This window comes from Scomber scombrus, chromosome 1, assembly GCF_963691925.1.
Source record: "Scomber scombrus chromosome 1, fScoSco1.1, whole genome shotgun sequence".
In the NCBI taxonomy this organism is placed as follows: Eukaryota; Metazoa; Chordata; class Actinopteri; order Scombriformes; family Scombridae; genus Scomber; species Scomber scombrus.
In genome coordinates, this window is record NC_084970.1 from 20,303,797 (window position 1) to 20,318,985 (window position 15,189).

General features: G+C 38.6%; 1 protein-coding gene across 3 annotated transcripts in view; it reads right to left on the reverse strand.

Annotated features, from left to right (window-relative positions):
- The window catches only part of nfat5b (nuclear factor of activated T cells 5b), a 42,654-nt gene that overhangs the window by 13,728 nt on the left and 13,737 nt on the right, over positions 1-15,189 (reverse strand). For 2 of the 3 annotated variants that reach the window (XM_062422829.1, XM_062422821.1), the window contains exons 2-6: positions 8,662-8,787; positions 5,216-5,846; positions 3,811-4,000; positions 1,160-1,350; positions 166-338 (exon numbers count right to left, since the gene is read on the reverse strand). In XM_062422829.1, coding sequence (XP_062278813.1) covers positions 166-338; positions 1,160-1,350; positions 3,811-4,000; positions 5,216-5,846; positions 8,662-8,787 — 1,311 coding nt within the window. Of the gene's footprint in view, positions 1-165; positions 339-1,159; positions 1,351-3,810; positions 4,001-5,215; positions 5,847-6,429; positions 6,493-8,661; positions 8,788-15,189 lie in introns of those variants that run through there. The other variant, XM_062422837.1, reaches the window with a different exon arrangement.

Here is a 15,189-nt window from a genome sequence, read left to right on the forward strand (position 1 = left end):
ATTCATCTATTAAAGGTAAAGTATATATAAGATTTTATGCAACACTTTCTAGTAGTATCCACAATCAACACCTTTACTTTTCCACAGCTCACAATATATCAATTTATATAACAGCATATCCATAAACATTCGACAAGGAGTTAAAACATAAAGAGATCCACTTACTACACAGGATTGGAGATGATGGAGTTTGTAGTGTCAGCACTGAACCATCTGGACGGGGGATGTTGACCCGAAACACCAGCCTAGCACGTGTGCTCTTCTTCTTCGACCCAGCCACACCGATGCGAGCCTCGACATCAGCATTACGGAGTTTCAAGATCCCAACACAGTCCACCCTGCACAGACAGACAATGTCAGCTTGGAAAACCTGCAGCTTAACCAAAATGTTTTTACTTAACTAGCAGTTCTTTATTACATCTAATCTAAGTCTCATAACAGCAGGATAGACAAAGGACAACTATTTCACGAAAAAGAAAATACATTTTTTAACATTAACATAAACAAAATCAACCAGACAAACATAAAATTATAATAGTAGTCATAACATGTATCTGGCTACTGAAGTCATTAAGTGTTTTCTGTTGTTGTGGTATGAATAGGGCTCTGTTTGTGGTTTAACATATTAAAACATAATCTTTAAAGCTGGAGTTCAGGACTGGCCATTCTGGCAGTGACAATAATTACAAAATGTCGACATGTGCTTACATCATTGGCTCTGCTGTAGCCTACTCAGTCACTACTGTTGTAGCTGTAAAATGATGGATACATTGCTTTGAGCGTCACACAATCCCTGCAAATTCATTTATCAAAATTTGATCCATTCAGACCAACATTCGGAGAGTCTAGAAGAGCCACACAGTTCAATTATTTTATCCCCATTCAAGTTAGCAGAGGGTTAACCGGAAGTTAGCTGGCTAGTATGCATCTTCTGCCCACAGAGCATGTGCAGTGTGCATTCATCCAGCCAGGGCAGGAATGTCAAACCCAATACTAGTTTAAAAACTACTGTATACTGCAAAATACAGAGAGATTCATCTGGTAGTGATTGGCTTAATCTGCATGGTGTGAACTCGTTTGGGAAGAGCTTGAATGTAACGGATGTTCATTTTAGTAATTTTAGTGAACACAAAGTTTCACACACAAGAAAAGTACATACGCTAGTGTCATGTTGGTGCTTGGATCTAGGGAGACTTCAATGACAGTTGTGCCATCAATGTCCACCTCCTTGCAGGTTGTGGTGTTGCGGCCGGTCACCCTGCAAGCTTGGTAAAATCCATGAGGCTTCACACGCCCGGTATCGTTCCCCACAAACACTTGCAATACCACTGGATCATTCACCCCCTCCAGCTGTGAAAAAAATAAGGAATAAGATACATTAAAAGGAGTCAGTGAATTAAGAAGACCAGAATTTGATATATACTGTAAGGGGGTAGTGTAGTTGGTGACAGTCAATTTTTTTTTTTGCATGACTTTTGGTACTTTTATGTGAACCACACATTTTCAAAACTTAATAAAAAGAATACAAATTTTAATGTAACATGGTATGGGTGAGATATATTACTATCCTATCCTGTCTTGTCATGTCCTGTCCTGTCCTGTAGCTGAACCTGTTCCTTTGTCTCTTAACATTTTCTGTATGTTTTGCCCTACCTGTCCAGCAGATGCCCTCAGTATGTTTTGGCATCTTTTCACCAGGCAATCCAGCTTTAAGTGTCCCGCCCAGTAACAGCGCATTCACCCAATTAGACTTTCTCCCTTCTTGTGCAGTCAGGTCAGCCTTTTAAAAGCTTTCTATTGTTTGTTATCTTCTGCTCTTGCCTTCCATTTCAGAATCTTGCATCCATTTTTTAGCCTCGGTGTCCACCTGCGGCTCCTGAACCCTAGCAGTACTAACAAGCCAGTAACTGATGCAGCAGAACTCCCCTTGTTGCACTGCCCAGTTTCATCTCCAGATCACCTCTCTGACTAGCATGAGCTACTGGAAAATAATGATCAAACATGAGACAATGTTCCTGTTCTGGTACAGTTACTTTTCCATCTTTGGTCTTAACTCATATCTAGAGAGGTACAATAATTTTTTTATGATAACAGCTTCTTCTGTGGTCCAACTCTTTGTCAGTGTGAGGTAACAGTGACAATTCTCATAAATCTACGAAGCAATGCTGATTACACCATTGAGCCCGGAAAGAAGCTGAATAGAAGAATATCCGCTGTCCATCTAATTCTTAAACAACTCAAGGAAAAAATTAATTCTGTAAGTTAAGAAAGAGTCTAGAGTGGTTGATTTCTTTTGCCATTAAAACTAATTATCACATTCATGAATGGTAACAAGACAGACAGGAGTCAAGACCAATGTTTCACAAATATGACTGATTCCATTACCTTTCCTCCATGATATCCAACATTTTGCAGGTTCAATATTCTACAAAAGTGCTGTAAGTGGTTGGGAACTGCATGTACTTCATTCACACTAGGAATGAAGAGGGGCTATTAAAAAATGCCAAAATGACAAACCTCTCCCCAGATATAAAATACAAACAAATACCACCTCGCACTTATATGTAACTGCATGTTGCAGTTTACATTCATGTCTGTAAAGACTCATCGAATATTTATAACGAAGACATTGAAGTAATTTAATAAAAGGTATTAAATGTATTTTTTGGCGAAATGGAAGTCATCACTATATTGACAAATATGAAACATGCTTTCTTCACTTGGAGACTATTTTTACAGAGGACTGAGAGAACTTTGTCACATGGTGCAAAAACGATCAATAGAATCTCAATATCAGCAAAACCAATGAGCTTGTGAAGAAGGTGGACTCATACAAGTATCTTGGGAAAGTAAAATGCAAAGAAGCAAAACAAATTCTAAAATTTGGATGCTAGGCATACATCTTCAACCCAGAAGAACAGAAGATTGGTACTATCACTACAGTTTCATGGTTTAATAATTAGTGTCTCCAATTCAATCCAATCCATCAAAATGTGAAATATGGTCACAATCTCTCCTCTGTTCCTGAGTTATGGCTTTGAATAATGCCCAGAAAAGTGTTTTTGCAGAACATTATGGTGGGACAGTGAAGTTGACCTTTGACCTTATAAAAATGTCACTTCATCATTTTATCCTATTGAACATTTGTGTGAAAGGTTGACATAATTAGAGGATGAATTCTTAAGTTGTGGACATAAACAAATCAGATCGTCCTCGAGTCCAAGTGGACGTTTGTGCCACATTTGAAGACATTTTCTCAAGGCATTCCTGATATTACGGTCATGAGAATGGAACAGACGGACAACCCGAAATCAAAATGCCACCAGTCACGGCTTTGGCAAAGGCATTTAAAGAATAGAACCATAATGCAGTGCAGATATGAGACACAATCAGTATGGACATATTAGACCGATAATGACTCAGTGAGCTTTACTTCTTCAGCTCCCACAAAACATACTTTTTGCCTCCCTACTCATGGAGCAAAACCTGCACACACACACACACACACACACACACACACACACACACACACACACACACACACACACACACACACACACACACACACACACACACACACACACACACACACACACACACACACACACACACACACACACACACACACACATATAATAAATCCTCTGGCAATGACCCAATCATTAACTTAACCTTCATTAATTGAAATGTTTTTGACCAACAGCTTGAAGCCAGTTGAAGGGGACTTTTGCTGAAGAGGAAACAAATGGCTAAGCAGCCGTAGCAGAAAGGTCAAAACATTAGGAGGCTATTTGTAGGGTTAACAGTTACCTTTACAGTAGGGAAGCCCTGCTGAGTGCGGTCCTTCACTGATCCTCTGCTGCCTTCAGTCAGATAGCGGGCTCTGTGCTGAGTCTCAGGCTGGACCAGGATCTTCAGCTCCTTCCCCTCACTCTTCTGCGGGTATTGCATCGAAAGAGTTCCTCCTTTCTGGTTAGTTGACTGAGGATCGTCTTGAGAACTGCAGTAAAGATCAATTTGACATCAACAGATCACCTCTGATACCAACTAGAGTGTGCAATCTAGCTGGGATCTTTGGACAAAGAAAAGCATGCTCTCCACTTTGACACACTGCAAACCTGTCAGTTTTTTATGTGTTTTATATGAAGGGTTACCTGTGTTACCAACTTTTGGTTCAGAAGGTCCCATTTTTTCTCAAAGTGGAATGCACAACACAGCATGGAGAACCGGGGAAAAGTGTTGCAAACTCTGGCTCCATATGTATTCCTCTTTTATTCAAATGATGATGTTTTGGCCTTTAAGCCTTCCTCAAGATCAACAATTATCAACACAGCACTGATCCAATATTAAATATCTGTATTTGCCTGAAAATTGCTTAAGTTTTGGAACAATTCAACTAATTAGTCTAAAATTGGTCTAAATTTGCTTCAGTAGCAGCAACAGTGAAAATGCTCGGAAGTTGCCATGGTGCTCTGAGCAATGCAGAATTAAGAGGCCCTCCATCAACCAAGCATATTCTATCCCCAGCTCTTAAAGCGTTCAGAGTTATCTGTTTATTTAATCTGCTCTGCTTATCCTAGGTCTTTGAGAGAGGCTCTGTGATTCACTCTGGCTGACCATTGTTTGTACTTCAGTATCCTGCCCCTCCCTCCCCTCTGATCTAACCGCTCTTCTTCACTCAAAGTGTGGTGGGAAATTTAGAGCCAGCAGAGACTTTAGAGTAGTTTGTTGAAGATTTCCATCTGCTGTGCAATGTTTCATTTCCTAATAATACCTATTCTGACAACCAGGATGAGTGCTGCGTGAGATTATCCAGGAGGGCCTTTAAGACAATGGCAACATAAAATGAAGGCTGAGTACCTACTTACAAGCTTAACTGTGCTACTACCACCAAGAGAATATTAAATTAATAAAAAGTAACTACTGAGCAGGAAACTTCCTAAAGTAAGTGAACCTATTGTTTTGTATGTTCAATAATGGGTGACAAATTACAGGAAAACCTAAATATATCAGAGAGGAATAATAACAAGGGGTCACAAAATCTTAATCTATGGCCTTCACCTTCTCCAGATCATGTCTGACGTCAAAACATCCAATGAAAGAAAATGTTTTGTAAGAAAGGTGTTCTTGGAGACTTGTAGAGCAGCATGACATGCATATGACCTGCCCTTAGGAACCCAACTTGCTAAAGGTAGATCAAATAGTTCAAACTAACCTTCCTTTTTGCCCGGTCTTGTTGTCGGGGCCTAGTTGTGACAGGACAAAGTGTGGACCTTTGGCACTGTCTGCATCAAACACGTCCATGCTGGCCTCCTCTGCAGGCACAGACTTAGGCCCAGGTCTTTGGCGAGGGGTACGTTTTCGGGACTTCCGTGGCACCTCTGTGTTGTCATTGTAAGAGACGCTGCTCATGATGCTGAAGTTGGAGAGAGAATCATCCATCCAGATGCTGTTGCTCTGCTCTGAATCCAGGGATGTTTCTTCCTGACAGGACATACGGCTATCATCAAACAGGTCTTGTGGAGGCGGAGAGATGTTCAGAACAGTCCGACGCTTTGACGGGGTCATCGGGTGATGTGGCTGGGCCTCCTGGGATGTTACACCTCTCCCTCCTCCAAGCTCACTGGTACCCTTGCAGCTACCACCACTGCTGCTGTTACCATTCCCACTATCTGCTCCGACAACCTCTGGTACCGTCCTGCAGTTCCTGGCGTCCTCTGGGTCAACATTGCCACTCTGAACTGGCTTCTGGTCATTTGCTGAAGAACTGGAATGCTTTGTGGAGCTGGAAGAGGTGGAAAAAGCACTGCGGGGGCCTTCCATGGTCATAGAAGAGGACATGGCATCTACAGTGCAAATAATTAGACAGTAAATAAAGGCTTCTCAACCAGTGTTGGCTAGCAGTCCCGTTTAAGCAGCTAAATTTGTTCATGATTGTTTTTTTTGTTTGTTATTTATTTGTTTATCCAATTAAAAATTCTCCCCTTTTCATTGGATCGTATGTGTGTATGTGTGTTTGTGTGTTTGTGTGTGTGTGTGATGCTGATATAAAGATGTGTAAGTGTACAGTTCATGAAGCACAGCATAGGTGTCATTAAAAGGGGCCAAAAAATCAACAAGTGAGCAGTGCCCTTTATTTTAAAGATTTTGAGCTTGTGAATAAATTAACTACTAAAATGAAGAAAAAAAATCAAATAAATGAATAAATTTATCATTAATACTAGCATTTGTTGACGTTCAACTGACTGGAAAATTGATGAAATGGAGAGGGAAGTTCAAAACAGCAATCTGTACAAGATGATGCATGCCAATTACTGGAGCTTTTTTTTCTTTATTCTTTCTTTCTTTTCTTTTTTTTTGCAATAAAAGTTAAGATAATTTCGTTGGGACTGAACGTAGCCACAGAGACAAAATAAACAAGCTTCTGACCTATGAAGCAGAGAACTGCAGACCATTTTATATGCAGACACTCCCTGCTTCAGAGGGAACTTCCTGGAATAAAAATGAGACAGCGAATGAGCAATAAGAGCTGAACAGTAAAAATTTATTCAGTTTATAAAAAATAAAAAATAAAAATAACAGGATATTTTGTTTGTAAAAAAAAAACTGTTGCTCCAGCATGCTGACATACACTGTAATTTAAAAAAAGCATTCAAATAGTCACATTGAACTAGATGAAGAATGGGGAAGAGTGTGGTTAAGTTGCAGATTGTAAAAGGCGTTAGACTGCTATTGACATTCGAGATTGTTTGGTGACTCATTAGTTTGCAAAACACACAGATTGAAAGAAAGAGAGGCACAGAAAATGTATTGAGGTAGTGTCATTTTGAACAAGTATCAAAACACATAACAAGACATATAAGATCACAAACCCAAAACATTTAATTTCACCCCAAATCTATGAACAAATACTGTTGGATATTCAATGCTGTTACATATTTTGAGACGTAGGTTATGAGTGTTTGTTCTCAACTTTATCCTAGTCACAATATGAGTGCCAAAAAAGATTTTTAAAAAATGAAATTCAAAAAAACATTAGTAACACTGTTTTGCTAAACACTGCATGTCACTGTAAAATCTGACTACAAACATAATTGTGACTTCAGAGCTTTAAGCTTACAAAAAAACAGAAAGACAGATGAGAGCCAGATGAAGTTATTGACAGTTTTCAGTAAAACTTATAGTTCCATGTAAATTTAAATATACTTCACCTTCATCCTGATACAGCCACATTTCCCACAATGCAGCACTGATATCCATACGGAACAAACTTCTGGATTAACTGAAACTCACTCTAAAGCCTGGATGCTTCAATGAGAAGCTGCGGTGATGAAAAGAACAACTTTTTAACCACTCGTCTGATGGCCAAGTGGACTGAAAAGTGTTGTAAAGAATTTACTATGTATTAAAACATTATCTGTCCATTAATTAATAAATAAGTTAATTAGTTTTGACTACATGAGTTGGTTTTGTGAGCAGTGACTTGCACACTTGATCAGTGCCCATCAGGACAAAGGAGACTTTACTGATGTGTTACTACCCTTAACATTTTATCTTAGACTATTTGCCAAAGATGTTTGGTATTGGGACATCACTGTTTCATGTGAACGCACAATAAGAATATGGAGGGTCATGGGAAAAGGAAATAAATGTGACACTGTATTTGTGGCTCTTGTTGAAGATGTCCCAATAGAAACATATTATGCTTCAATTTCTAAGAATCAGTCCTTAAATAATTTTCAAACCTGTATGTCTTGTGTTGTGTATGCACTGTACACTAAACATGCGTGTTGTTTTGTGATGTTTAACGTCAGCATAAATCAGACAGTCCAAACTGCTCATTGTTAGTGAAACCAATAACTTCTGTCATGAATGGTAAAAGATCTGATTAAACAGCTGTCTCATGATCTCAATCATGATACATCGAAACACAGTTTAGTGTTCCAAACCAATGTGTGTTTTAAAGTTACAAATGACCCTTTCATAACCAAGATGTCAATAATAAAACATAGCTGAAAACACTATGGGAACATGGTCAAGGTCATCAACTATCTTTTCAATCACAAAACCTGGCCACAGCTAAGCTGCAAACAGTAAAACTAATCTCTTGACTTTTGTGTTTGCCTATAAATTTGATTTTCTTTAACCAAAACCAAAAGAGAAAAAAACTGAGAAAGTATGTTCTGCAAAGATATAAAACTGTTAAGTAATAAGCTATGTTGGGCTCTCGAGTCATTATGGGGTACTGTGTGTGCACAGACGTTTAACTTAAACATTAAGCAATTTTGCACTGTGTCATGCCTGCATCACAAAAAACCTGCTGAACATGACCATTTCAAAACGTTGTTGCTGCAAGACACAACACAGTAGTTCAAAGGTAATCACAACAACATTCCCCTAACCAGGTTGTTCACAGTGTACAAGCATGTATAGATGGTAGGAATGTACATGTGATTTTATGACAACTTTTGTCTTAAGCAGATTTTTTGGACTGATATTTTTTAAGATCACAGAGCAGCAGGCTGCTTGTCTGACTGGCTTTCCTGCCATACGCAGGTGTTTGTTCGCCTTCAGGTACAGACTGTTGCATGGGTTGTGTTTTTTGAGGTGGGGCATGATCAGTTCCGAGGAGAAATAAGGAAAAGAGGAGTAGGATCCTACCTGATGCTACAGCAACTGAAGGAGGAGGCCCTGCCTCTCCACCGCTCTTTTGACTCATGACTTTTGGGTTCTGCTGAGTGGAGGAAGGCAACTGCAGCTCTCTTGGAAGAAGGTCATACACTGATTCTGTAAAGAAATGAAATGAACAATAAGGCAACATACTAACAGGAACTTGACAGCTTTTGACTTTAAATGAGAATCACAATTTAAATGCATCAGCTCAATAACCAAATTGTTGTAGAGAAAGTAAACATGAAAAAGGCACAACTTCTTGTTTTGATAAATGCTTTCCTCTTTAATTTCATTAGATATCATTCCGATGTTGTAATCACTGTGATACATCTTACATGTCACATCACATCTCTTTCGCAATTGTAAGAACATTCACACTGTCTGGTTGGCAACCAATCTGGTAAATGGCAAGGAAATACCCATGATACAGAGTGCTGTCCGTGAGAACAATGTATGATAATACCAGCATCAATTCGGACGCCAGACGGGTTTCCATCCCTTTGTTATTGCCAAACTCTGCCGCTGGCTACACGTACTGAAGATTCATGAAAACAGTGCTATGTTTCTTCTCCAAGATCATAACATTAACTTGAAAAATAAGTCCAATTCCTGTCAACATCTGTTTACTTTGCTGATAGAATTTGAAAACCAAGAGAAATCATAAAACTGACATAAATGTGTGAATAAATGTGCAGTGAACTTGTTTATGATGATTCTGATCAGGACATTTGACCTTATTTGAAAGAAGAGCCACATTTGCAAGTTAGAACAGCATTATTCCTCTGCCACACTGTAGTCTTAAGGTCAGTGACAAGAGCTGAAGTGATTAATCAATTACAAAAATAATAACCAGGGGTTCTAAATAGACATTGTGGAGTACTAAACCACATGAAAAAGCACAAACTTACACAACTACTGAGGTAAAAGCAAAAGCTGCTGCACACCAAATAAACAGCAGATCTCATTACAAACAGGCAGCGGGGTGATACAAAGCCTTTCCCTCTCCTCTCTGTGCCTCCCTCAGGGCCAACAGGACGTGGGGAGGGGGAGAAAGCCTTGGGTCAACAGCATGACAACACTTTTACTAGCAGCCTGATTCATCATCCAAATATTATGGTATGAACTTAGAGCGGCCATTACAGTCGCCTGACTCTCTTCTCTGCCAACTGCCAGCTTTAATTACTTGCAGCTGAGTCCCAGGGTTCGGTGTGTATATCAGATACTTAACCCTCCCATTGTTACCACTCGCTGTGTACAATAGACAAACCTGGGACATACTGAAACCAGCCCATGCCTCTTCATTCCCAAAGCCCTCCAGTCTCTTACAGCTCGGTTTAGAAGAGCAGGGAATGCCGGTTCCCAGAAAGGGAGCTTAAATCTGGACTCAGCAAACTCATATAGCTCATACTCAACCACACATACACTCAGGATTTGACTGTGGCTTTGCTGGTTATTTGCTAAGTTCTCCAAACAAAATCACACACACACACACACACACACACACACACACACACACATGCATACACAGGCACTCATGCACACAAACGCCCCCCCACCACCTGCACAAAAACACTTTCTCTGCCCCTGCATCTACACTTAAACTCCACAGTCTTCTTGGGGCTCACTGACTGACTGCACATGCAGAAACATGTGCTCTGAGTGAGCAGTCCTTCCAGTAAACAGATTGCCAACCGCACAGACAGAAAATATGTACTCTTCTCTCAGAGCAGTGGTCTCGAATCACTGGCTGGCCTGTTCAAAGTGTTTCCACAGTCCCTGGACGTTTTTAAAAAAAAAAGTGAAAATCCTTATTTTGTGGCATATTTGTTTCCTCGTAAGCAGAAAGAGTGCAGTTCTTTATTCACACGTGACAAAACACTGTCCCTTTCACACAGCAGGAGAATGAAAAAAAAAGAAAGAAGCTCAACCTGGTTAGCTGGGAAATAAACTGAACTGACTCACACACTCACCATGTGATGTTTTGATTTTAACTTAAGACTAGTCATGTTGTGCAGACCACTGACCACTGAGTAAAACCTTTCATTTTATGTCTGTGTGTGATTATCATAATAACAGATTACAATTTAACCGAAAATATTCACACTGACATACACAGTGCTCATGTGGTTAGTTTTGATCAGGTCTACTCATGCCTTTACTACATTCTGATAAATGTCCTCCCAGCTTCACAGATTGAGTTTTCACTGTTAAAAGGATAAACAACAAACGAGCAACACATACAATCAAATAAAAATCCAAAAAAGTTTCATGCACAGTTAGATCTTTTCGGAATCAACAGTCAAACATCTTTGCTCTTTATATCCCCCCATAACGTGTGATATGTTTATATGGTAAGTAGTGCAGGCTAAAGGTGAAAAAAGAAAGCACTCACCATGTGAATGGCAGGACTTACACTCCCATTCATTTCCCTCACATTCCTGCTGCTTGCTCTTACTAGCCCTGGCACCTGGGGCGTGGCACTGGTTTTTGGCTGAGTGACTGATTTAACTCCCCTTCTGTCCCCCTCCTCCACTCCACCTACCTCTCCCTCTCCCTGTCTTGTTTACTGTGCTCGCAGACCCTTTTCTGTACTTCAACTTGCTCAACAGGTTAGCTGTATTGTCATGTGGAATCCTGTCAAGCAGAAATAAAAGAAGAAAATAACCTATTAATGCTGAAAAGTTAAGGCTACAGAGATACACATGGTGGATTTATTAACTTAATGGAATAGTACTAAACAAAAAGTGACTGGAACATACAGATAAGCTCACCTTGTCAGTACATTTGGAGATTATTCCAAGCACAGAAAAAAAAACACTGAAGGCGCTGGCACCTGCAGCAAACCATGTACAACAACCCTGAAATGTTTACAGCCAAGCCTACATGAAGGCTGCCAGCGACTCCATAGCAACACAGATCAGGGGACAAGTCTTTTGAGTGTCTGCGTCTCTCGTGAGATAATGTGGAGAAAATACAACGGCATTATCCTAAATCAAATGGAGAACTAGGCCTTGGTATTACAGGATGTTACATGAACGACAAGGTTACAACATCTGAATCATCTCTGTAAAATCTCAGCAGACATTACCAACCAGTACTGATAGATAGCACTAATACCCCAAATAATAGCTTTAATAATATAGGTACACCATTCATGTTTGATTAATACATAACTAATACATGGCTGTTCTTAATCTAATACAATCAGTATTGTAAGATAAATCTAATCTAATGCTAATTACTTAGCACTTCTTGGATAATGAGTTTATGAATTCATTCACATTTTGGTCATACATTCATTACACTGGTGGCACAGAGGTTCAACTGTTAATACTACACAAGAAGGAAGCAAGAAGGTCAGAATCTAAATCAGTTGGCTTGAGCTTCCTCTGCGTCCTCTTGGGTTTATGCTGAATATCCTTGTTTCCTCAAATGAAGACACTTCTGTTTGGGCACAAACTATGACTCTAGCTAAAGGGACGTTCCTGTATTTGGTCATTGTTTGTGTATTTACATAGAACTGGGCAATAATATATTCACAAAACATCAATACCATTATATTTCATCGACAGAACTTGACTAAGACCGGCTAATATATCTTTTATTTTAAACTCTTAAATATTGACTGATTGGTAAGTAGTCGGATAAATCCAGTATTGAACAGGCTATAATCTGGGATTTTAAATGCTAAATATTATGATGTAATTTACTTTTTTTTCCTGGTGTTAAATGCTGCATCACGAGACACAATCCCTATCTGACTGTCATAGCTGAGTGAAATGAAAAATAAATGTACTTCATTATTATTATTGTTGTTGTTGTTGTTGTTGTTCACAGATACACTACTTAAATAATTAGAAACGTCCCTCAGAGGAACCAGTGTCAGTTCATTCCAGTAGTGAGGTACATAGTACCTGAAACCAGTCTGTCAAATAACTTGGAAACTTAATTAGCATTATAAATGAAGATGAGATGCTGTGTCTTCATTAATCGTTTGCACTGCAACTGACTTTCTTTTTTCTCCAGAAAATGATTAACATATTTCAATATTGAAGTAAATTTGATTATATTTATATTAATGAGGGTAGACACATTTACATAACAAAATGCACATGAAAAAGTAGCGCAACTACAGCCTAAAACAAACCAAAAAACTGTTCTGAACAATAACAGTGAACTCTTCATAAATAAAAGATATATTCCACTGCTGTTGTATTAGTCTGCATTCGTTTTATCTAGGCAGACTAGCAGTTGAGTGTACGTTTACAAGCTGGGCAAACTTGTTAAAGAAGCATGTACACTGTAAAGGTGGTGTGACAGCAAGATGTATGCATGAATGGATGGGGAAGCTGGTTGAGCATAGGAATGATGAAGTAAAAGCATCCAGTGGGCATTACAACGGCGGCCAGGAATTATTTTTTCAATGACAGACGCTACACAGGAATGTGCAGGAAAGGCCAAAAATACTCAACTCATAACAGCATTGACAAGCCATTGACACTACCCGACTACAAGTAATGTGATAGCATGTTCATTATTATATAATCTGCCTGCAAAACTGCTACCAAAACACTCCTTGATTTACTTAAGAGGTTTTTTTCCTACCAGCTCATTGTTCTATTAACTCAGCTATGATTTATGTTGAGTTTCAAAACAATCACATCTGAGTCAGGAGGAAACATTTGAGATTAGGTGCACTACGGGATGCTTTATAAGACCAAGGAGGATTTTTTATGTTTTTACAAGTCTTTAATGTTCCTAAACCAATTATGTGTTAAGTAATCACAATCTAAAAACACTGTGATAAGCCCCTTCTTGGTGTGTCATATACAAATGTGTGCATTACATCATGATTTTATATTGAGTTAGGCATGATAAAGGTGTTGCTGTCACAGGAAGCAAAATGTGTTCATTGCATTACTGTCATAGTCACAAGAGAACCTTTTATCATTTTACTGTCAGTTACTACAGATAATGAAAGCTGAAAGAAGTCCTATTTTAGTAACATGATAATGTATATACATTACATTGTTTTTCTAAATGTTTTCTTTTTTTTAGTCCACATAAGATACATACATATTGAAGAGAAAGATATAATGTTCGTGTTAGTGGAATACAGACGGCACTTTTATTTTGACTGCAGAGTCTGTCACTTATCACTGTAATAAACTGCTGTAAAAATACAGTCAAATGAAGTACTGTTGTCTCAAAATACAGTAAAATACTGTAAATGTTGATGCTTTCTTAGAGACAAAACCAAGAACAGACATTACCGGATAAGCTGCTCTGAGATGTGATAGCAAAATACAATATTTTTATTTTCACTGCAGTGGTAACGGAGGGACAGAAGCTGCATGTAGCCATCATTATTTAATCACTGTTTATCCTCCTTTGTAGAATCAAACCAAAAGACAATAGAATTGCCTGATTAGCAACTATGTTTAATTATTTTTTTTTAATTATTAGTATTTAAACAATATTTTCATATGACTGCTGTTTGGAAGTCTAGTTTAAAGATTATATTTGCATGAATGTTTTCTACTACATATCAGTGAATACTAACGTAAGACCAGCCTGATATTTACCTACACCTTATTTATCTCACTTACATTTCATAATTGATATTTGTCTACTATCTAAAGCACATAACAACTGGTGGTGATACACCACCATATGAAACCAAGTTGGTTAAGATATGCTTGCTGCTGACTTCAAATATTGTTTTCTCGTACAAGTATCACACGTTGTTTTCATTTACTTAATTGTGATCAACCCTGAGAGGGGAAGGGAGGCCATCCGGGGAAAAATAATGTCTCAGAAAATAAACAAGCTCACAGTGAATCCTCGTCACCATGCCTCTGAAGAACCTGACGTCACTTCATAAAGTTAAGTTTCCCTTTTGTGTAAAATGTCTCTCTCTGCCATTCAGTTGTTTAACTTCTCTTTCTCTTTATTCTTGTTTCTTTCTCACTCAATGAGCTGTGAGCCTGCTATTTATACCAGAGGACATTTGAAGGCATTACAAGCTGTGTATCCTGTAATCTGTTTATTAGTGCTTTTATATGTTTAACAATAGTTTGCAGAGCAGTTTCAAGATGTTATAATTGCCAGATTTACATTGACCCCCTGTGAAAGGGCATGAACCATGAGAATTATTTTTTCCAACACATACTTGAATATATTTGGCATACTTGAAAGCCTTTGAACAAAATGATCAGTTCCAAACAGCCATCACTTGTCTCATCCTCTTTTGTGCTAGATGCTCGGGGTAACATGTTTTTAAATGTAAAACTGAGCTGATCTCATTACTGGACCATGAAAACTGAAGACACATTGTTATTTACATTATCATACATATGAATAAGAAGAGAACTTTTCAGTTGTTTATTGTAACATTTAAAGTGAGAGTGAGTCACACTCAACAGCAGAATACTGTAATAACTTTTACAGTCATTAACTGCTTAAGCATTTTACAGGAGTAAAATACTGGTGAATACAGCTGCCAGTGGTTAACTG